Source organism: Dermacentor albipictus, chromosome 1 (assembly GCF_038994185.2).
Source record: "Dermacentor albipictus isolate Rhodes 1998 colony chromosome 1, USDA_Dalb.pri_finalv2, whole genome shotgun sequence".
Lineage (NCBI taxonomy): Eukaryota > Metazoa > Arthropoda > Arachnida > Ixodida > Ixodidae > Dermacentor > Dermacentor albipictus.
In genome coordinates, this window is record NC_091821.1 from 312,956,824 (window position 1) to 312,980,198 (window position 23,375).

The 23,375-nt window shown below is 45.9% G+C and overlaps 1 protein-coding gene and 1 non-coding gene across 6 annotated transcripts in view; one reads left to right on the top strand and one right to left on the bottom strand.

The window, feature by feature from the left end:
• LOC135904930 (mediator of RNA polymerase II transcription subunit 12-like protein) overlaps positions 1–22,044 on the bottom strand; it is a 210,016-nt gene extending 187,972 nt beyond the window's left edge. For all 5 annotated transcript variants that reach the window (XR_010565259.2, XR_011511295.1, XM_065435944.2 and 2 more), the window contains exons 1-9: positions 21,887–22,044; positions 21,480–21,542; positions 21,257–21,295; positions 21,013–21,120; positions 20,622–20,705; positions 19,928–20,087; positions 15,215–15,462; positions 11,307–11,417; positions 162–316 (exon numbers count right to left, since the gene is read on the bottom strand). Coding sequence is in view for 3 of the 5 variants with exons in the window: in XM_065435944.2 (XP_065292016.2) it covers positions 162–316; positions 11,307–11,417; positions 15,215–15,462; positions 19,928–20,087; positions 20,622–20,705; positions 21,013–21,120; positions 21,257–21,295; positions 21,480–21,542; positions 21,887–21,985 (1,067 nt within the window). In the remaining 2 variants the exon portion in view is untranslated. The remainder of the gene's footprint in view (positions 1–161; positions 317–11,306; positions 11,418–15,214; positions 15,463–19,927; positions 20,088–20,621; positions 20,706–21,012; positions 21,121–21,256; positions 21,296–21,479; positions 21,543–21,886) is intronic.
• Positions 22,045–22,210: 166 nt separating this feature from the next.
• TRNAN-GUU (transfer RNA asparagine (anticodon GUU)) lies at positions 22,211–22,284 on the top strand. The gene has a single exon. It is a non-coding gene; the product is annotated as a tRNA-Asn (tRNA).
• The last annotated feature ends 1,091 nt before the right edge of the window (positions 22,285–23,375 follow it).

A 23,375-nucleotide genomic window follows, 5' to 3' on the forward strand; every position in this document is an offset into this window, starting at 1 on the left:
GATCGCCCTCCTTTTTGATTCTCTTATACTAGAAGTTGTAATGTGTACCATATATTATCCACCGTACAGTAAGAGGCTAAAGTGAGAGAAAACATTCACCTGCACAAACACTGATTGCAGTCTATGACATGACACAACCAAACTAACTTTAATTTACTCACCCGCCATTCGTTGTTGAATTGGCAGTTAACGTGACTGGACTCTGGCTCCTTGGAGAACTGACAGTGTAGTCAGCAACCAGCTGACTTAGCTTCTTGGAACAGTGATGAGCCAGCCGCCGTGACAGCAGCTCAGAGCGAGAAAACTCACCCACATACTGTTAATAGAAGAAAGAGAAAAGCAACAAGAATATTGTCTGAGAACGTAGGGAGAAATTCAGCTCAAATTCACGACACTTTCTTTGCACTGGCACTTCAGTAAGCATAAATATCGAAGCACACAGTACACTCGTAGCTAAAATAGCGTTAAATATTCACAGAATGCATGTTAAAAAAACAAACAGCATGCAGGTCCCCAGCACAGTTGTGAGCAATATTAGCAAGAACACCAAAACCAGTTTTAAGCACCAATTACTCAAGATATGTGAATTTGGACCTTCCATCTTAGGTAGCAAGTAGCTTTTCTGTCAAAAAGTGTATTTTGAAATCAATTACGGTATTCTCTCAATGCTCAATGAGGTATGAAAGCATGTGCCCTGTTGGAGCAGACTTGCAACTTCAGCCTCCCTATAATACTGGTGCCCTGCCGAACACATTCAGCATAGCCAAAGAATTCACCTCCACTAGTTTCAGCTATTGGCTCAACAGTTCTTGTGCATATTTTTGTAAAGATTGAGCATAAATAAAGCAATACATTTAAATCCAACGCCCACAATGGTTTTTGTCCACTTCCACAGAACGCAACATAGCTGCCAGTGGCTGATGTCATCACGAACCTTCGTTGGTGTACCTCAGTCGTTTCTGTCCAAATGCCAAATGCTCTTTCTTTTTCTTAGTTTTTTTCCAATGAATAGTGAAGAGGCCACAGGGTGTGAAGCATTAAAAAACCTTTACTTGGTCAGTGTATCCTTTTTATCTACAATTCTTTAACACAAAGTAATATGGGCTAGAACGATTTCTTTGTGCTGATTACAAGCTGACAAAGCGGCACAAACAAAATTGCATTGACCAGTAGACTGTGGGGTCCCCTGACATTTGTCTTCCCACACGATTCTCCTGTCTTCTGAAATTCGGTCTCCTTGCAAGGCAAACGCATGACAGCAAAAGCCAGTGTCATAGCTATGCAGCTACGCCAAGAGATGGCGCTAGTGTTCTGATGGTAGCACCACCTGACAGCGTAAACAAGCCGGGCTCGAGAGGAACTGCCTCCTCTTCAGCTGCGGGATGGCGTTACCTACATAAAATGATATCAACTATTCACTCATCAGTGCACTTCACGAGGCTGTCACATCTTTTAGCAGCGTTGGAGTGCACATCTAACAGAACACGATCGCGCAGACACACTTCTTTCTGTGAGGCCACTCCCACAACTGACTTAAACATCGAGGTTGAGCAAGGACAAACATTTACTCAGTAACCTTGCCTGGTTAGCTGGGATTCTATACAATGCGTTCCAGTGAGGAGCTATTCTTTGTACTTATATTGACTAGCTGGAGCTGCAGTGTACAAGGAGTAATACTAAATGCCCTTGTTATATGTATGTTCGTACTACTGTGCCATTTGTTAACTAGAGCATTCCATACCTCACAAGATATATACTGAGTGCTTCATGTTTAAAATGAACTGATTGATCTGGTTGAGCAAGTCAAAACATTTCTTCCCTGAAAAATCCCATAGGAATTATTAACGCCTTTCATACACAGATATATTACACTAGGCTTCTGTGGTGGTAATACAAGAGCTTTTTTTTTTTTTTCAAGCTAAAATGAAGTGGATAAAGGATAAAAAATACCGGGGTAACAAGAAATATATCAATGTACACAAGTGATTGCGAAAGCTCTAGATATACAAAGTGGTCGCATTCCTGCATGATGATCACAAAGGTTTAGGCATTTTTTCATACCATAAAAGATATTGCTTCTCTTTCTTGGAAAATGTGACCGCCTATGCCTTCAGCCAGACCACCAGACTGGCCTCAATCTCATCATATGAACATGGCAGTAGAAATGCGATAGAGTCAATGATGATGCCATTGCACGCTCTCAACACTGTCACAGTTCAATTTATTTCTACCCTAGAGCTTTAGTGTTCTTAACGTCATAATGTTGTGCAATATTCAGAGTACAGTTAAATCGATCTCACAGGCAGGCAAAGAAAAATCACAGTCGAGATTTGGCATAGCAATACTCGAAGAATGGACAATATGCGAAATCCTATAAACAGCCTTTCCCTGGCATCTAACTTCCAAGGTCATACTTGTAGCACTTTTGAAGCTGAAAAACACATTTTGAAAAATTGGATTCAGCACTTTTGAAGCTGAAAAACACATTTTGAAAAATTGGATAGTGTAACTATGGTGGCATCACCTCACACATTGGCATCTTATTAGGAGATTCACCATTTTCATTAAATCAGACAAGATGCGTGGAGCAGCACATTCGCCGATTTGGCACATCTCTATTGAAGATGAGCTAATTCTTTCAATAAATAACTCGGCACCCAACGGCAAGAAGCTTCATAGCGAACGTCGAAGCCGCTAGGCCTAGCGTTGCCACAGTGGTGGCAACGGCTGCCAGCGGATCCGTGTGCGAGAGTGCCGGTACGAGGTGGCGAAGTAATCAAAATGGCGGTGGTGGTGCCTTTGATTATTGCCGTTTCGAACCTGCGGTCAGGGCAATACGTCCGGAAAATCGGACGGCGAAGAGTTCTTGCATCCGAAATTTCACACATTCTGATACGTTGAATCTATGGGGTACGTGGCGGTGCCATGAAGCCGTCCAAATTATCGGGAATCCGGAAAGTCGGTCGTTGAGTGCACACTGGCAACTCCTCCAGCCGACGACAGGGCGTCAAAGACGATTCATTACGATTCCGGTCTGTTGCTCGAGCCAGCATTACCGCGACTTTCGACCTTTTCAATAAAATTGCCGCTAATTTTCCCTGATAGAGGCCTAAATTCCCTGAGTTTTCCCTGACTTTTTCCAGACTACTCAAAATCCCTGAGAATGCCCGGTTTTCCCGGTTGGTAGACACCCTGATTTATTTAAATCGCACTCTGCACTTCAATCGCTGTCTTCCTCAGCTGCGCTCTCTTCGGATAGTTCCTTGTCAGACATATCTTTCCAGAAATACTCATCTTCTGTGCCACCGAGTGTGTTCGATATGACACACTTCTTGAATGTGCGACGCACAAGGTCCTCTGGTATGCTGGCCCATGTGTCCACAATCCACTTGCATAGCGTGGCTGGTGAAGCCCGCTTCAGCCGCCCGGTCGGCATCACTGCAGGCTCACCTGAGCGCATTCAATCTGCTTAACATCGCTTTACCGCGTCCTTGAACGGCTTGTTCAAGCAAACATCTAAAGGCTACAGCTGAGACATCATCCCACCCGGGATAACAACGAGTTCAGTGCCGGATTCGTGCAACAGCCTCTTCAGTGAGTCAGCCAAATGGCAACGAAATGCGTCCAGCACGAGGATGCAGGGGAACGACAACAGTGCACCAGGCCACCTACACCAGACAGACTTTATGTAGTCAAGCACAAGATTCTCATTCATCCAGCCTTTCTCATGGCATCTCACGACCCCATTTTTTGGCAGCTCCTCACCTTTAGGCACTGTCTTGCGCTTGAAGACGACATAGGGTGGGAGCTTGCGCCCGTCTGCCGTGCACGACAACATGATGGTAACTCGCGTTTTCTTGGTGCCAGTGGACAGGACAGCCGTTTTCGTGCACGGTGAGGGGTGATGGCATGTCCAGATAAACCGGCGTTTGGTCAGCATTGCCAATTTGCCCTAGCTGTAAGTTCTTGGACTTGCACAGCGAAATAGCATGGCGCTGGAAAGCCACAAGCAGCTCTTCGAACGATTCGGGCAGCTTTTGCGAAATCGGAGTTCGGCGGCGTAAGGAAAATCCAGCACGGCACATGTAGCGATAAATCCAGTGCTTGCCCACTTTGAAGGCGGAGCTCGGTGGCCCTTTTTCTTTTGCAAGCTTCTTAGCTTTTGCCTGCATAAGCTCCACACTCAAAGCTAGATGCACGGCTCGCTGTTGGCATACCAAGTCTATCAGGGCGAGTTCGATTTCTGGGAACGTCCCACTCTTCGGGCCGCGAAAGCTTCTTCACATTCCACTGCACGTGAAAAGGGATTCCGTCTGTCGACGCCATCTGCAAATGCTTGCCTCGTTGATGCCAAACTGCTTCTCGGCCGCAGGGTTGCCGAAGTCCTGTGTGGCTAAAATAACCTTTTTCTTGAAAGCAGCCGAGTACTGTTTTCGTGGTCCGGACATCTTGATCCTTCAATGCGGAATAAAAAAGATGCACTTCGCGAAGCGTGGCTTGCACGTGTGCTGACAAGGTGCACACTCAACAATAAAGAAACGATGCTGTAGTCACACAGCAATAACGAAACCAAGCCGTAACCACGCAGCAATAAGGAAGCCAAGCCGTAGCCACATAGCAATAACGAAGTCAAGGCATAGTCACACAGCAATAACGAAACTAAAACTTCTAGCCCAAATTTCTGACTGAAGTTTTTGTTCGGATCCGCATATAGCACAAAACGAAAATTTAGGACATTATTAATAAGAAAAAAAACACGTATTATACGCGGGTTTTTACGGTAAGTAAAGCGGCTGATCGTGAGAGGAACACATGCAATCGTAGCAAGCCAGAGCAATCGAAAGCCACTAGCTCCCCTAGTGCCACTCTGTGCCAAGTGAATCAGCCTTCGCATTTTTCACTTATGCATCGTCACACCAGGTGTCACTACCAAGCCTGCCTGTCCTGCGTTTTAGTGTTGATATTTTTTTGTTGCCCCCCCCCCCTTTCTTTAAGGCTTGTGTGTGTTAGCCTGGCACTGTAGCAGGTGCGTGAACGTGAGAGCGCACGTGACGGAAGTGTTAACTTCAGCAGTGAATCGCACGATTCTCACTATGTTTGTTTGCTTTGAAAATGAGTTTGGGGAGGAAGTGCAAAGTTTTGTCTTTCAAGGACTAACTTTCAGTTGTGAATGCGGTTGCAGCGGACAAGAAGATGGATGTCACTGCTCAGTTCACCATCCAAGCCAACATCCCGTCGACTATCTTGAATGCAGAGGAAAGCATCTGCAGTGCAGTGGAGTCGGGCACAAGATCGAAGAAAGAAAGGACGAAGTTGCCGACTTAACCAATGTGGGTAAAGCCATGCTTACATGGTTTCTGGACACATGGGCACGAAACGTGCCCATAAGTGGTGCGATCTTGCAGCAGAAAGCGAAGGATTTCGCATGCATCCTGGGCCACGGGGATTTCAAAGCTAGCAACAGCTGGCTGCAAGGATTTAAAAGACGAAACGGAGCCGTCACGAAAATCATTAGCGGTGAGTCTGCTTCTGCTGACAGCGACGCATCGGCATCATGGGTGGCTGAGAAGCTGCCTGGTGTTCTGAGCCACTACAAGGCAGCTGACGTCTACAACACTGATGAGACGGCTCTGTTTTATCAGATGTTGCCAAATCGCACACTGGTGCTTAAAGGAGAAGATTGCGATGGCAAGCAAAGCAAACTTCGCGTGATGGTTTTGCTTTGTGCCAACAGTGATAGCAATGACAAACAAATCCTGTTAGTTATCGGGAAAAGTGTACAGCCCAGATGCTTCTACAGAACAAAGTGAATGCCAGTTAAATACAGTGGACTCTCTTTAAGTGGAACTTCAAGGGACCAGGGAAATTGGTTCCATTTATAGGGAGTTTCATTTACTGAGAGACATTGCAGAGAGCACTGCATGAATACAAAATCAACCAACCATGAGGACGGCGTTTCGTTTGAGCAGCAGTTTCGCTTAAACTATTTCCATTTATCGAGATTAAACTGTATGTGGCCAATTCTAAAGCGTGGATGTCGTGGGCGATCTTTTGCGACAGGGTGAAAGAGTTCAACGAAGACATCAAGCGACGAGGACGCCAGATCTGCTTGCAGCTCAACAACTGCTCCAGGCGCCACGTCAACGGCCTTCAGCAGTCAAACATCGCGTTGATATACCGTATTTACTCGCGTAATGAACCCACTCGCGTAATGAACCCACCCCCCACTTTTGTCGTCGAAAATTGAATTTTTTTTTTTTACGTCGCGTAAATAACGCGCACCCGCCCGCAGGGTCGGTGTTCAGCATGTTCGCGTTATCTCGGCTCAATTGGCCGGCGCTGTCGACTGTCGACGATCATAAAATTGTCTGATCGCGCAGTGATAAAATAAACATCATTTGAAGCCAACGATGCTGAACACCGGCGACGCGAACGCGGGTGACGCGGGCGTCGACTGCACGCTTTCGTTGATCGTTCATTGACCTTGCATGATTCGTTGGTGGATGCGCAAAGGGCTTTACTGGGGCGTCCTCTTTGAAATGGGGTGACGGCAGTTTCCACCACGCTCGGCTATTTTCTTTGTATTTCTCGAACCAATTTGTCAAACTTCTCTAGATTCTTTTTTTTTACAATGATGATGATGATGATGCAGGTTGCCGAGTGCCATCTATTAAATGCAAAGCAAACCTCTGCTTATAGCGCCATGCATGCGCGGCGGCGGCAGAACGAAGTAAAGACAACGCACTTGGACAGCGTCGGTCGCCATTTCGCCAGTCCTATTTTGTTGCTGTTTTAAGTGCTTCACTACGACCTTTGCATTATTTCGTGCGTGCTGTGCATTTTCTGCGCGTTGTGCGATGGGGCGTTACGCTAGCTACACGGTCGGTTTTAAGCTCAAAGTCGTGGAGCATGCTTTGGAGCATGGCAATCGCGCGGCTGGACGGCATTTTAGTGTAGACCCCGTGCGTGTGCGCTACTGGAGGAATCAACAAGAGGAACTCAGAGCGACGAAGAAAGATCGCCGGGCCTTTCGCGGGCCGAAGCAGGGCAAGTTTCCTCGCGTCGAGGAAGAAGTTCTGAGCTATGTGAAGAGGCTCCGCAACGAAGAATGTGCCGTATCCCACGAGCTGATACAGAATCACGCGCGGGCCACTGCAAGAAGTCACGGCATTGCCGCGAGTGAATTTAAGGCGAGCAGTGGTTGGACGACTCGTTTCATGCGCCGGAACGTGTTGTGCCTCAGAAGGCGTACTACGTTATGCCAGCGGCTGCCGGCAGACTGTGGGGACAAAGTGCGTGATTTCCACCGCTTTGTCATTCGGATCCGTGAGGACAAAAAGTTCCTGCTGTCGCAAATCGGGAACGCGGACCAGACGCCTATAAACTTTGACATGCCAAGAAACAGCACTGTCGATATGAAAGGTGCGAAAAGTGTGCAGGTTAAGACGACGGGCGCCGAGAAGCAGCGGTGCACCGTGATGTTAGCTGTAACAGCGGACGGCAGGAAGCTGCCGCCGTTCGTCGTCTTCAAAAGAAAGACTCTGCCAAAGGGAACTCTTCCTGCCGGTATCCACATTCGCACCCAGGAGAAAGGGTGGATGTCGGCCGAGCTGGTGTCCGACTGGCTGAAAACAGTCTGGGGACGGCGGCCCGGGGCTCTTCTCCTGCCATCGCTGCTTGTTATGGACAGCTTCCGCGGCCATCTGGAAAAAAATGTCCGCTGCCGAATGAGCGAGTTACGCACGGACCTCGCTATCATCCCAGGTGGCTTGACATCAGTGCTGCAGCCCCTTGATGTTTCCATTAATAAGCCCTTTAAGGACAACGTGCGCCGGCTCTATACAGAGTGGATGGCCGCGGGAAACCACGACCTGTCTCCCGCAGGTAAGATTAGAAGGCCCACCATCGACATGCTCTGTCGATGGATTCTAGAAGCATGGAGTGTGATTCCCAGCGAGATGGTCGTCCGCAGCTTCAAAAAGACTGGCATCTCCAACAGCCTCGACGGCAGTGAAGACGACGCGCTGTGGGAAGACGACGACGCCGACGAAGTCGCAAGCGATATGAGTGGAAGCGTGGATTCAGATAGCGAGCCCGAGTGAGACAGACCATAAGCAGCCAGCAGCATGAAAATAAAAATGAATTTTTAATTCACATTCATCGCGTACGTGTTTTTACTATAAAGGTAAGGTTGGGATTGCGATTTTCCTATCTTCATTGTGACATGAAATTTCGACCTAAAAAATATCTAAATTTTTTTCCCCGCGTAATGAACCCTCCCCCCAAATTTATGTCAACTTATCTGGAAAAAAGGTGGGCTCATTACGCGAGTAAATACGGTATTTTCCTCCCATTTGCACATCCCTGATACAGCCACTAGACAACGGACTCAACAGATTCAAATGCTGCTACCACCGTCGGGTGATAGATAAGATCCATCAGGACATCCATTTTGAATGGCAGACAAAGAAAAACATACCGTATTTATTCAAATCTGGGTCGATAGTTTTATTTTTTTAAATCATACACCAAACTCTAGGGTGGGCTTAGATTCGAGGATTTTAAAAAACACGCCTGTTTGTAATTGAAAATGATAAATATGGTGCGTAGCTAGCGCCATTTAGAAAATTCAGCATCGCAGCCACTACTAGCCACGCCAGTAGCTAACCGAAGTACATGAGCGACATCGTCATTTTGACCTGTGTCGTATAGGTATAGTGGCTACGTATCGGCATGCGGCATGGCATTATTAGCACAAAACAGGCAATGCCACAAATGAAAAGTTGTGCTAGCCGCAGGGGCATCATCAAATTTTCAGACCCGGCTGGACTTCAGCATAGTTGAGAAAAATGTCCATCGTTGGAGGGGGCAGCGAGAGATGCCTTTTGCGTGTGCCACAACGAGGAGATGATAGTGATAAAGAAGATAAGTGCGCAATAACAGAGAGGAGCTGTTCACCGAGATCGCGCCACGTTTCGACACATACGAGCCGTGCCGCACTGTCCATGCATGCGTGGGGGCGCGGATGCGGGCTTGCACACGTCCGCAAGCGTACGAAGCTAGCAGCGATGATGATGTAGAGCGAGCTCAACACGTTCATATTAAATAAGTACTGTTTTCATTTTGTGAACACTGTCCTCACTTTTTTTGCTCAGCTTACGTTCGAGGTAAGTTTGTTTTTTGTTCCCCCCCCCCCCCCCCCCGGCTTCGAACATTCGGGGTTCGGCTTAGAATCGGGGCCAGCCTAGACTCGAGTCAATAGAATACGGTATATCAATCGATCGAGATGCTTGCTACGTCATGGCAGGACGTTGGAACCCAGACCGTTTCAAATAGTTTTGCCAAAGCCCAAATAAAGGTTATTCAAGCTGGAATCTGCGATGACGAAGAGAAGCCTGAAAACCTAGCTGATGTCACCGAAGCGTGGGATGCGCTACGTGCGAATGGTGGAGTTCCCGATGACATCGAACATGGCATATTTTTGTACGCTGACAACGGTGCCTCTATCTATCGAATAAAGCTTGTTGAAATCATGCAAGCTCGCGGTGACAAGGAAAGTGCATCAGAGGCAGATCCGTTGTTAGCTATGCCTGCCCCGAGAAAGGTGATGGACGCATTGGACATCTTGCATCGTTCCATCGGCGCAGCACTGCAGATCATGAAGCCGCATTGCTTGAATTAGCTTGTTTAGAGCACTACTTGATGTCCTCAATCATACAGAAGAAACAAGCTAAAATCACACAGCTTTTTCTCCTGCATATTAAGAGGTGAGATCACCTGAAGTGAAATCAGTGTCATTTTGGTTTTGTTTTTGTACGATACTCCCCAGTTTTCACATGAAAGTGCACGTAATGAAAACCTGTATATAATGAAATATTGTGGACTTTCTTCAATTTCGTTGCATCCAGGTTTAACTACACTACAAACCCACATCAACGAAATTTGCTGGAACATAACCCCACACATTACCTACTGACGCAAAGCTAGCAGGCTCCAAAATGTGTTCAAATGCAATTGCGTTGCACTAAAATTGAGTAAAATAACACCACACTACACTTGCATGTGCACCGTAATTTTTGTTTACAGAAACAACCAAGCACCGCAAGTGATCACGTGTGCTGGAAACAAGTCATGGCTGCCAACTTGTTTGCTGATTGCTCGTTTGAAGCAGCATGCATGTTGCTAGCGACATGTAACGATGGTTTTGGCTCACCTGGTGAAGTGCATATCGTGCGCCTTGGTGAGAAAAGTGCAGCAAAAACAAGGAAATCCCTGTCCCACGGACATAGAATTGTTTATGGCACTTGAGATGGTGGTCGCAGCATAGAGTGCCACGCATCAGGCTGTGATTAAGCGATCATCTGGGAATACACATCCCTTGCTTCAAGAACGATGGTTTCGGCGCCAAACGACAGGCATCGCATGCGGTTTCGGCGCCGGATGTAGGCTGAAGGGGCCATAATCTCGATCGATTGCCTTTGGGTATACGAGATGCAATCACTTTCGCGCTCAGCACCAGATGTGTCGGCACCTATGGGCGACAGCGTGCGCTGGAGAAATGCTACTGCCTGTGTAGAGTGCCGTTGATGCTCTGCGTCAGGCGCCGAGTTAGGCGAAATCTCACAAAAGTGATCTTATCTAGAAATGAATATGACCAACAGTACTGCTCCACGGCACTGCTGCCACTGCTGATCAACACATGTGGTGCACTCTGTACTATAGGCAATGCAGTTCTATATCCTCGAGCAAAGCTTGCCAAAGTAGGCTAACGGAATTTGGACAGTAAAGTTTCGTTCTGTGACGCATTACCTATCAGTGCTGTTTCATTTAGCAACAACTAAATTCTTGCGTAAGCAAATTTTTCCGCGTTCCCTGCCGATTTGGTTATTGCGAGATTCAACTCTATTAGATAATTTTTTAAGCTGCTCTAAGAATAACAAATGTCATTTTCTTGGCTGAATGAATTTTTCAGATTGTTCAATTTTTCTTACTATATTTCGGTACCTCTAACGTCTGGAAAATCAGCCAGCAACTATACATGTTCTATAGTTATACAAAAGGTTATAAAAAGTTAAATACTTGGTTATATCGAGAATTTCTTATACTGAAGTTTGTTGTACAGATGCTTAACTGTTTTTATTTAGCTAATCTATCCAAACTGAAACTTCACTTTGGCAGTTAAAAGACTCTACTATGTGTTTTGCCTGAAGTTTCCAGTTCTTAAATAGGTGTTTTGAGGTAACAAAGTCAGTGTATCAAAAATGATACGTTGAGCATTGTGGAGAAGCTGCAGAGTTGCAACTGACCTGTAGTGTGAGCGGCATGACAAGCTTCAAGATGGGGTCATCTGGACTCTTGGTCTTCTCAACCAGCTCCAGAATCCAGTTGAGGAAGTCCTGATGATCCAGAAGCCCTTCCTGCCAACAAAATACGAAAAGTATGCAGTCGAGCCCACTTATAACGATCCCAGATATAATGATCTATTGGGTATAACAACATTTTAGTGCAGTTACAGTGTTCCAATGTTTCCTATGGAAACTGCTTCCAGATATAACAAACATTTTTTTTAAATCACCATACTGCTACAATGAATGCTTCGAACCTGGTCAAAGTAAAAAATTGGCTGTGGCTTAGTTGCCATGAAAATTCTATTGTTATAACCAATAATTGTTAAAATCGGATTGCATGAAAAAATCAAAATAGGGGGATGGCAGAGCTGATCTTAGCAAACTCTAATGGCGGAGAGGCCAGTGCCCCTCCCGACCACCTTCCTCCATCTGGCTGCCGATTGTGCTCACTCATTTAACAGCTTCCTGGGCCCTCCGATCTCATGTAACAAGCCACGGCTGTTGGCGTTAAAGAGTGGCACTGCTATAACTGCAAAGAGGGGTCTCGGGTGGCAAGCGAAATGCAAGCACCGCCGAGGCAGCGCTTTGGTGGGCCCAAAAGGGGCCTTTTAAGAAATGCGAGAAGATTGCCGCGGCAGCCTGTCAGCTTGAGAAATCCAGAAGAAACGCTGAGGTGAGACTGCCACAAGCATCTACCGCGCACGTCGCACTGCATTGCACGAGAAAACCCTATGTCCGTCAGCCTTGCCGACATTCTTCTCCAAGGTATCCAGGTGCTCCACGTAGTGCAGCGGAAGATTCCTCGTGAAAATGAAACCCCGAAAGGACTGAATCATCTGCCAGGCCTCCTGTGAGGACCACGTTGAGGCAGCCTGCCCTACCGCGTTATCGCTGTCGTTGTCACCGTTGCTATCCGATTCAAGCACGTTCGCGACGATCGCCTCATCGGTTAGAAGCACTTAGTTTCCAGATCTATAGCCATGCACTGACTTTTCACCGGCAACGTCGTGCATTGCCAATTATTAGCAGGCGGGTCAGTCATCTTCCGTTTCAGCGGCGAGTCAAAAGAGGCTGAGAAACCATATGGCCAGGAACGATTTCGAGGCGACCAACAAAGACGAATATGGGCAATTACTCTGTTTGCAGAACTGCACTGAATGAGGAGCCAGCTAGCAAGATGTGAGCAGCGCAGCTGGCGCAGTCCATTCGTGTTTCGGAGGATGGTTGCGGCGTAGCAATATTGGCGCAGCCCGTTCGAGTTCGGAGGGGTGGAAAGGCGATGGGAGAGAGGCGCGTGGAGAAGGGTGGAAAATGAGCGCACGGTGGCCATTCGAGCAGCGGGCCATCGTACAGCGACTCAAATTTCTTGTTCTTTTCTTTTTTTTCTTTTCAAGGATTTCGCATTTCAGTACCTTTCGGCTCGGACTCCGAGCAGCCAAACTTCATCATTATAACCGATAATGCAGCGTCGGGGCATTGTAGTAAGCGGGTTATTTCACCATGCAAAACATACAAAATTTGACGGTGCAGCAGCTTCTCATTGTTATAACTGATATATTGTTAAAACCAATATCATTATAAGTGGGTTCGACTGTAATTGCAAGAGGACGCAGCATAGCTGTGGGTACACTTTTTCCTTTGCGGCGTGTTGTGGGGAGCCATACTCCCGCAGCGACGTGCTAGCGCCACCCCTTGTGCATTTTTGCCTTTACCAAGGAAGCCTCCTTGCTTCCAGCGCCGCATTGGGACCGTGTGTTGTGCAGTGTTGGGTGTCACCAAAGGCAAATAAACCTGTTTCCGTTAAATTAGGGCAACATTGTGTTTCGTAGTGTGTGCAATGCTTGGCGCCCTTTTGCAGGCCAAGTGAGTATGCGCGGCAACTCGCTACATTACGCAAGGCTCCCTAAGCCGGAACCCACAGTGGTCAGTACTCCTGTGAGATACCAGGCCCCCACACTGGTGCCTAATATGCATTTGTTGATTTTTTTCCTTTGTCTACCTTCCAATTCCGTGAGGTTTAACACTTTTACTGCAGTACAGCATTAAGCTATACTCGTCGCAACATGAAGCCATACATGCACCCAGACCAGCCCCAGCTGATTTGAAGTGGCAACTAGCCCACATTCACCCTTACCCCCGTATTCAGAAATGCATCTTAACTTGAAGCCCACGCTTGACTTCATTTAAATGACGCCTGTTGTGAACGCACCAAAGGAAACGCAATAAGCGTCTTGGGTGCGTTCTCACCAGGCGTCGCTTATATCAAGTCAAGCATGGACTTCAAGTTACAATGCATTTCTGAATACGGGGGTTACAAGATGTGGTAGCTGACTAATGGTGCCACATGAGATACCGTACTTACTTGCATAATGATCGCACTTTCTTGTAAAAAAAAGTTGACACAAATTCAGGGGTGCGATCATTACACGGGTTAAATTTCCCGAAAAAACAATTTTTTTTTTCATCCCATGTTTGCTGTGGGATGACAACGGGTCAACAAATGGGCGTCTGTTGCTGTAACAGTGCGGGACATCAAAACAACAATGGCAGCCGACGCAGCACGCCGAACGCGCCGAACACGATTTTTTTTCTTCTCATGAGTACATTACGCGCATTGAAATAGTTTCTTCCGCATCAATAATAAATAATATCAATACTATTGGCAAGTTTGTGGCAATAACGTAGCCATAACCACTTTGAGGGGACAGAAACAGAGATGGGCATGCTTAGCTGCCAGTGACAGAAACCAATGGCGGGCACGCTGCAGAAACTGCGGCATTTGTCTTCCCTATTATATTAATACGGCACGGTTCCGCTATGGATGGGCGAATATCTTAGCCATGTTACAAGCGTCGTCATATGAATAGGGTACACTTCTAACATATCAGTGTAAACCTGGCTACTATCGTTGCCGCTCGCAGTTTGTTGCGTGCCAAAGAGTGCAGACGAGAAGAATCGAAAAGCGCCTTTTTTGTTGCTGTTGACCAAAATTGTTATAAAGCCTACAAGTAATAAAGCCAAGGCAAGTTTGGTTGTAGCTTTTTTTTTTTATGGAAGTGCGGAAAGTGATGGAAGGAATGAAATGGGGCATCTGCTTAATTAAGAATGTTCGGCACGTGCAGACCGTTTGGTATGTCTTGGAAGAGTCGTTCGCGTAGCATTCGACAGCATTCGACAGATGGTAAGCGCGATCATCATTAGCTAGGCTTGGCACACGACATATTGCTGAGGCAAGTTTGGGGTGCGATCATTACATGGGAAAGGAAAAAAATATAATTTTGACGACAAAATTAAGGGGTGCAGTCATTACGCGAGTTCAATCATTATGCGAGTAAATACGGTATGTACTGTACCTTCAGTGAAGAGTACATCACCTTTAACGACAGTCATTAACCAAATCAGCATATTTTAGATGCTGTGGGATGTGTCTGTTTTGTTTTTGACACTGACATGAAGCCTTGCCTTTATTTATTTTTTTAAATGCATGTTCTTTCATTACCTGCACACATCAATGCTACCAGTGTGTTCTTGAAGTTTTGCTGCTATCACCTTATCTGAGTAAAGTTTATTGATCAGAGGCTCGTAGGATATACTGATGTAGTACAATACAAAGGAAGAGGTCCCTTAGTGTGTCTTCAACTCAAAGCTTCGAGTTCATTGGGGAGTTCATTGGGAGCAAGAGCTGCTTCAGTTCTGATTCAGCAATAGCTACTGTGTTTGTCACAATCGTTGCCACCAAGTTGGTTCTTTTCTCTGTGGGCACAAGTTTGCCCAATAAAGTTACTTTTCATTCATTTACTTTCTCAGTCACCCCCTCGTTCCTATTCCACGTGACACTGGACAGATGAAGCACGTAGAGTACTCACCTCATAAAGGTGCGAGGCCAGGTTGGTGCAGTAATGCCACTGTTTGGCAATGGTGGTGTCGGGCGGAATGCTGGGAGCAGCAGGTGTAGCTGCAGGAGGACCAGGACTTGCCCCACCTCCACTACCAGGACCACCTGGTGTGCTCCCACCCCCTCCTGGTGGAGGCGGGGGTGGGCCTGTCGGATGGCTATGTTCCACCAGCTTGTGCAGTAGCTCCCGCAGAAATTTGCACAGTGATGCAGTCCACTCTGCAGCAAGCAAAAAAAAAAGCAGCATGGAATGGATGAATGTGAGCTTAAAATTAAATCCTCATCATATGATATGCAGCATCATATATTATATGGGAAGGTTTCATTTAAGTCTTGTAAGCAGTCAGAAAGAATGCATTATTTTTGGGGTGACACGGTGTAAGTAAGATTAACATCTTTAAATTTCGTGAACAAATACAGTGACCACACAACAAATTGATGCATGGGCAGAACGGGCTGAGCTTCTCATTTCAGACTTCTATTTCATTGATATTTCTTGAAATTCTTGACACAATCTGTCAAAGAGAGCTCTCTTACTGTGATTGGAAGACCCATCAATCTTGGTTTCTTGTGCTTTTGATGTACAGCAGTGCAACAAGCATAGTAAAGTGGCACTTATCATTCAATTGAAAGGCCTTTTTGATAGCAGTAGGCACCAAAATTATCAAGGCTGTCACATGTATGTGACACCACAGTGTGATGGTCTATAAGCCTCATTTCAGCATTTTATCTGTAACACCTAAAAGGTCTGGAAGGCACCAGAATGGTTTGCCACAAGGTTATGTCTATAGTATATCACTTCCAAAAATCAGTGTATTGTGTGGCGTGTCATCCAATGCAAATGTCAAGGGACATGGTTATCAGAGAAGATAAACTGAGTTTTGGGAAATGTCTAAAAGGCATGAATGAATCAAACAATACTGATAACTGAAAGCACGCAGTTGCTTGTGCTTGAGTTTATATGCCGGCATGAGCACGCACACGTAAATGGACACTAAAGGTAAATACTAAGTCGACGTGGACTGTTTAAATACCATTCCAGAATTCTCACAGCACTTGTTTTCTGCCAAGAATAGACTTAGTTGACAAGAAAATTGCATCTGAAGAGTCTGTATACCTTTATCCCAACTCAAATCTCCCACCACCCAGCAGGGGAGTGGCGACGTTGCATACGCCATCACCGCCTTTTGCTGCCATCGGTGAGCAAAATGGCGCCCTACAGACGGCAATACAGTATTTTACACAACACACAAATGCGCGGCCATAGAGAAACTGAGCCAAGACAGGGCCGGATTCACTGCTGTAACTGCTTTTGGTCAAGTGACATGGACCGTTCGGGCATCCCACGACATCACATGAAAGTGGAATTCTCTGCTACTTGCAGTTTGTACGAGTTTCGCGAGCTAGCAAAGCCAGTGCAGCACTAATAATGAAATTACTGAAACGCGAATGCACTGGCAGTTCAAGTCGAGCGAACACAAAATCTTTCGCCTGCCTGCATCGTTGTCAAGGGTAACGTCAATGAGTTCTTTTTTCTAAAAAAGAAATACAACTGGATAAGTAGCATTTTATTTCATCTTATAGAGCAATACAATGATGTTTCTATAACGAGTGGTTGAGTACTAGTGACAGAATTTAAATGAGGAAAGCCTTTGTCATCGGTCAAGTACTTGAATGTACCAGAGGAGCCTCTAATCGTGTCTTGCATTTACCTCAATTTCGCGATTCGGCTCTGTTCACAATAATACGTCCGACGCTATGTTGCTGCCTGTGATCCCTGCCAGCGTCGGAAAACACCTCAGGTACTACCTCCCGGTCATTTCCAGCCAATCACCGTCCCTGTGGAACCGTTCTTAGGTGTTGGATTAGACCTCCTTGGTCCCTTTCCCACGTCATCCTCTGGAACAAATGGGTAGCCGCCGCAACTGATTACGCCACCTGATACGCTATCACATGGGCTCTCCCTACCAGTTGCGCCACTGACTTCGCAGGCTTTCTCTTGCGTGACATTATGTTACTTCATGGCGCCCCCGCGACAGCTGCTTACTGACCGTGGTCGTAACTTTCTCTCGAAAGTTATCACCGACATTGTGCGCTCCTGCTCCATACAACACAAACTGACTACATACCATTTTCAAACCAATGGCCTGACAGAGCGCTTAAACCGTACTCTCACCGATTTGCCGTCCAAGTACGTTTCCAAGGACCACCACGACAGGGGCATTGCCCTTCCTTATGTCACATTTGCGTACAATTCTTCCCAGCACGACACCGCCAGATTTTCTCCATTTTATCTATTGGACGGTCGCGAACCGACCTTCCTCCTGCTGCGATTTCAACAAGCGAGTATGCGCGCGACGCCATCGCCCTCGCAGACCATGCACGCCAGCTTTCCCATACTCAATTGACGGCCTCGCAAACCACTCAGCAGCGTCAGTACAATGACCGCCACCGTGACGTAGAGTTTTTGCCTGGTGCATTCGTGCTCCTGTGGTCGCCCTGTCGTCACGTCGGACTTTCAGAGAAGCTAGTTTCACGATATACAGGGCCCTAACGCGTGCTCCACCAGGTGACGCCTGTGACGTACGAAATTGCTCCTGTGTTTCAACCTCGTCCTCTACTCTGGAATCTAGTAATGTTGTGCACATCAGTAGGCTCAAGGCCTACTACACTGCTTCCGAGTCCGGCGTTTAGTCGCTCCGGGACGGCGCTTTTGCCGCCTGGGATAGTGCTACGTAACAGTATTTGCGATGACAAAGAGGCGAGCGGGGTGAAGACAACGAAGACGATTAGAGGCTAGCGCAGGCTAGCCTCTAATTGGCCAAGTGTGGTGTATTGCCTTGTAAATATAGTTTTATATAGCTTTTCGTCGGCGTCTTCCCACTGAACAATATTGACACTTTAGAGATTCTTGCATACTGTTAGGATCGGCCTGCAGCTATTTCAGGCTGCTGCACGTGTTCCAATCCAACCGGGACGGGGCACACTTCAGAGAACTGCGAATAACCGGCAGCCACGTGGCGCGGGGTCAGCTCAGGAGAGTTCTCGAGGGGAGGTAATTGGCGGAACCTCCCCATGAGCTTTTCGAGACAACAGACAATGTGCTACCCGGCGTGCCACCCGGATGTAGCAGAGTTCTACGAAGCCCCTCTGACGTCGGCTCCGGACCTTTACACCAGTGTGTGTGTGTGCGGCACGTGTATGTGAGCCCTCCTCCACCTCCAAAAGGCAGGTCATCTTCGGTGACGTCGAACGATGACTGGACGAACGTTTCCGTGGGAGACCAAGGGCTTATAAGCAGCGATTGCCGGCTGCTAGAGGGTGCTCGTTGAGTGCTCGTTGTCGTGCTCGAGATGTACTAGTGAGCTGTGTGCTCGTAAGCTGTTTGCTGTATGTTAGTCTTGCGGGCTCCATATGGGAGTCACGCTAGACTGTCGATGTATGTCTTGTCTAAGATGTAAATAATGTAAATAAATCCTGTTCACCGAGTTCCTCTCTACGACCTTCAACTCCTGGAAATGGTGGCAGCGGCGAGATCGTCCGACGAATCTAATCACACTAATCTATCACTTTAGCTTGACTTTATATTTGCCTCTAATGTCCTTTTAAGCCAGGTTCAGTGTTGCCATAGGACAGACAACAGGTTCGTGCTGGAAAGGCAACATGCTAATCATGATATGCATGACTCTCCTTGAACAACATGTGCCTTCTCTGAACAGAGTCCTAGATGTGCATCTTTCAAAATTTTTAACAGGAACGTGTGAGCTTGCCTACCAAGTTAATCAGTGCCATTTCAGAGAGCAAGCCGGTGTAATGTGCGGGAATATTGTGTACATGCAATGAACAATCTGGTGAAGTGTCCTCTGCTAGGCTGTTCCAGTAACAGACTTTGTGTTTGTTGCTTTGTATTTATTATTGCTATCAGTTTTTTTGTTCATGCACCACTAAGAAGAGATGAGAAAACACCAACTGGCACTGCTTGAATGGAATGTAATTCAATATATGCCCACTGGTTATGCCACTTTCTCTCTCTTTCTTTTTAAATCTTTCCCATAATGGTCATATGGATGCAAAAAAAAGTTGCTCGGAAGGTCCCAGCAGAGGGCACCTGCACTAAACTGTTCATTGAGCACATGCATGTATTCTCCCAGATTTTGCCACCGTGCTCTATGATACTCCGAGGCTGACACTCGCTTGCTTCTGCTAAAATTTTGTAGGGTGTACATCTCCACATCGCCTAGTTCCACTGTTCATCTTAGATGGACAACAGGATAATTTACAGAACTCAAGTGTTGTCTCTATGATGCTTTGAGCCATAATTCACGAACTCGAACTACTTAAGTGGAAGCCGGTGCACTTTCTTTTTTCCTTCAAGCAAGCTCATAGAGGGTGATGGGAAAACTGTTGCCTCTGCAATATTAATTCACATGCAGCTGCGTTGCGGATATTATGTGGACTTCACAAAAAACATTGAGATTAAAACAGGTGCTGCTGCAAGGCTGAACAGCTGTGACGTGTCCTTCAGACTACACTCTGAAGCAAGCTCACGCACAGCCAAGAAGTTGCAGTCAACATGGTAGAACACTTCAGTTGCACAAAATACTTTCACGCAAAAGACCTTAAAAAGGATACCTTCACAATACGTCCAAATTAGGCATATCGAGAAACATAAGAGCAGAAGTACCTTGACAGGGGTCTGGTAGTTGCCGTTTCTTCATTTTTGCTTCAGAAATGGCAACATGATAAACTGAGGTCATTTTGATAAACCAAGCGGCCCGAAGCATAGGCACTGAAAACTCAAACAGCGTCAAGAAGATTTCTTCCTTTTTGTTGAATATGGGAACCTGGGTAAGAACAAAATGCACAGTGAAGTACAATAAAGAACTAAAAGAACCAAGTACTTATTTCATTTGTCCGAGTTGAATGTACTAAGAAATAACAAGTAGACAGACAATGTCACATGCAAAAGTATCAGATGTCTGTCGCTCAAGTAGAAGTCAATTAGCCCACGAACTCAACTAGCCCACTTGCTTACTTGCAGCAAAAACGCATTCAAAAGTGAGCATGATAAGAAGCATAGAGGATTCTAAATAGCTTTGGCATGATCACAGATATAAGAGATCAAAGGTAAATTTACTTTCTCATAATCAAACACAATCTTACCATGCCTTCAGCACTCACACTAAAACAATCGCTTCATACATTGACATGCCAGATTGATAGATCAATAGCATATAATTATCATCAACTGTATCCCAATACCATGAGAACACTATGTAATATGTTCACAAGAAAATCTGCTTTCTTGCAGAAAAATTGGGAATGCTTGTTCACCAAACTATTGCACAGGGACAGAGTGCCCCAAGACATTTACTCACCTTCTTCGCCAGGTTGGTAAGTGGTTTAGATCCAGCAAGGTCACGAAACCAAGCCTCAATTGCATTCTTGGACCTTGCTGTAACCTGCAAGTTCATTTATATGTGCAGCTTTACCATGTTTTTCACATACGTTTCAATTAGCAACAAGTTCACAGCAAAGTTAAAATCAGCGGTATAATCTACCACATTACAAAACATGACAAGTCAAGCATGCTAGAAACCATGCAGTAGCGCTCCACCTTACTTTGAAGTCTTCATGTGACAGAGGGGTTTCGGAAACACACAGGCACTCTTTAACATTCTCATCGACATGACCTCAGAGAACAACATCAAGCACACGTTTTTACTGATAATAAAAGACAGCTATCGATGCTGTGCTGAGGATACTTACTGGCCAAAAATGCTCTTTGGTGTTGATCTGCTGTTTCTTTCGGGACGAATCTTGAATTGTATTAAGTTCTTGTTTCTTAGAAAGAATGGCACTGAAGAAGGCTCCGAACTGAAATGGGATGAGATGGTAAAATGCACCTAATTACCCAAGATTAGCCCTCTCGGCAAAGTAAACTAGACACGCGAAAAAATAAAGGCGTTTTGATCTCAGCTGTTCACATTCAAGAAACAGCTAGACGACTTACTTTTGCGGACGTGATGTTGGCATTTCTGGCGGAACCATACTGAAAAAGAAAAAAAATGCGTTGAGCGGATTGTTAAATGTAATGTACGCCGTATTTTCGATCACCCACATAGTGAACGAAGAAAAATTGGCGCAATATCCTTAGACGATCACATAAGATAACGAAGAAAAAATAACCGCAATACCCACGACTGTTAAAGGTCGTCATTCGTTCAACTGCTTACCTCGTCGTTGATCTGGGGATTTGTTATGAACCCCTGTTTCACGTTTATAGCCGTGAGCTCATCCTGAAAAAAGTGAACAACAGAATTAAGCGAAACGTCCACGCATAGAAGGAAACTGAACAGACACAAGATGTTTTCAAGCTTTGCAACAGAGCCTGCTCGAACACAAGGAAGCTCGAACAGAGTGCCCAGAAACACTAAACGGAAAGTGATTCTACTTTCATGTTTGCACAGGCGTTCATTCGCAAAACAACGCGCAATATTGCGAGGAGTACTGCTCGGGAACACGCATCGCAACATAGTGAACAAGCGCACCAAGTGAAAACCGGAGGAAAGAGACTAGGCGCCCAGAAATAACGGCGTCCGATTCGGCAACTTGACTGATGCAGCAAAGAGCTTAGTGTCACCTCTTTTTGTTTCGGATCCTGCGGGTAAACGTCAGGAGGCCCCAATCGTGGCTTTTTAAGGTGCCTCTTCTCAAACAGCCACGAAGGGGCGGCCATCATTGTGCGCTGCACCGCCGGTATCGAAAACGCGCCGACAGGTGTCTGTTGCTGTCATAAACGGGCTCGAAATGCTTCTAAAGTTTGCTCAGCAAATATACGTCTGCGGCGCCTTTAATTACTTTCTGCTTGCATGATTTAAAATAATCTAAATAACTATCTTATTAAAAAGAATTTTTAAGAGTCTTATTGGTATATTTAACTACTATAAGTGACCGATGCCCGTCTGCCTTTGTGGCGCAATCGGCTAGCGCGTTCGGCTGTTAACCGAAAGGTTGGAGGTTCGAGCCCTCCCAAAGGCGGGTGAAGTAATTTTTGTTTTGTGCGCATTAGCACGCACGTTTTACCCTGTTAACAAAACCATGTTGTAACAGCATGTTGGGACAGTATTTGGTTCGCTGATCTGTCTGCAAAGTGCTGCTAAATGTAAGCAAGAACTGGCCGCCGTCGGAGGAAGGGGGGGATTGGGGGTTAGACTCCCGACCCTCGCCACCCCTTAACCCCATCAAGGACACAATAAAGTTTTATCTCTCTGTAAGGGATTAATGTAATGCATCTATTGTGAACACACTATGGCAGCGTAACCTTGTTCAGAACAAGGAAAATTAAGAATGTCTCGTACAACTTTTTTTTTTTTCAGCCTGTGTGAGCATCTTGGAACTGAGGGGTGCACTGCATTACACTGATGCAGTTTCACTTTTTTTCCCTAATCATAGCATCAAGGGGGAAGGGGCCTTCCTTGATGCTAAAAGATATTCTAGGGTTTTATGTGCCAAAACTACAATTTTATTATGGTACACAGAGACTCCAGAATAATTTTGACCGCCTGGGCTTTTTTAACGTGCACCCAATGCACACTAATCCGGCATTTCGGCATTTCACCCCCATTGAAGTGCAGACACCACGCCCGGGATACGATCCCGTGCCCTTGGACTTAGTGCAACGCGTTAGCCACTACACCACCCTGGCATATTCTTTCTCTCTCTCTCTCTCTCTCTCTCTCTTTTCTTTAATGGTATTTATTATGAATATAAGTACTTGCAGAAGATATTTACATAGCTGCCAGAATAGCCATGTGCACACCTACAAGGCCAAAACAAACACTTCACAGCACAATTATCATAGTAAACAGTTCTCTAAAAGGGAGGCAAAAGGATATTGCATGGATATCTGGTTGGAAGCCTCTTTGATCGTAAAATTCTTTCAGTTGTGAAACCACCTGAATGAAATGTGACTGCAAAGATACAATTGGCTCTACATTCCAATCTAGCTAACAGGCGAGTTTTCCATAAACTGCGCAATGCCATAAGTAGTCAAAAAGGACAACTTCACATTTAGGGTGCATACAATATCTTATCATATGAGGATTTAAATCAAGATCCTTTTTAAAAGT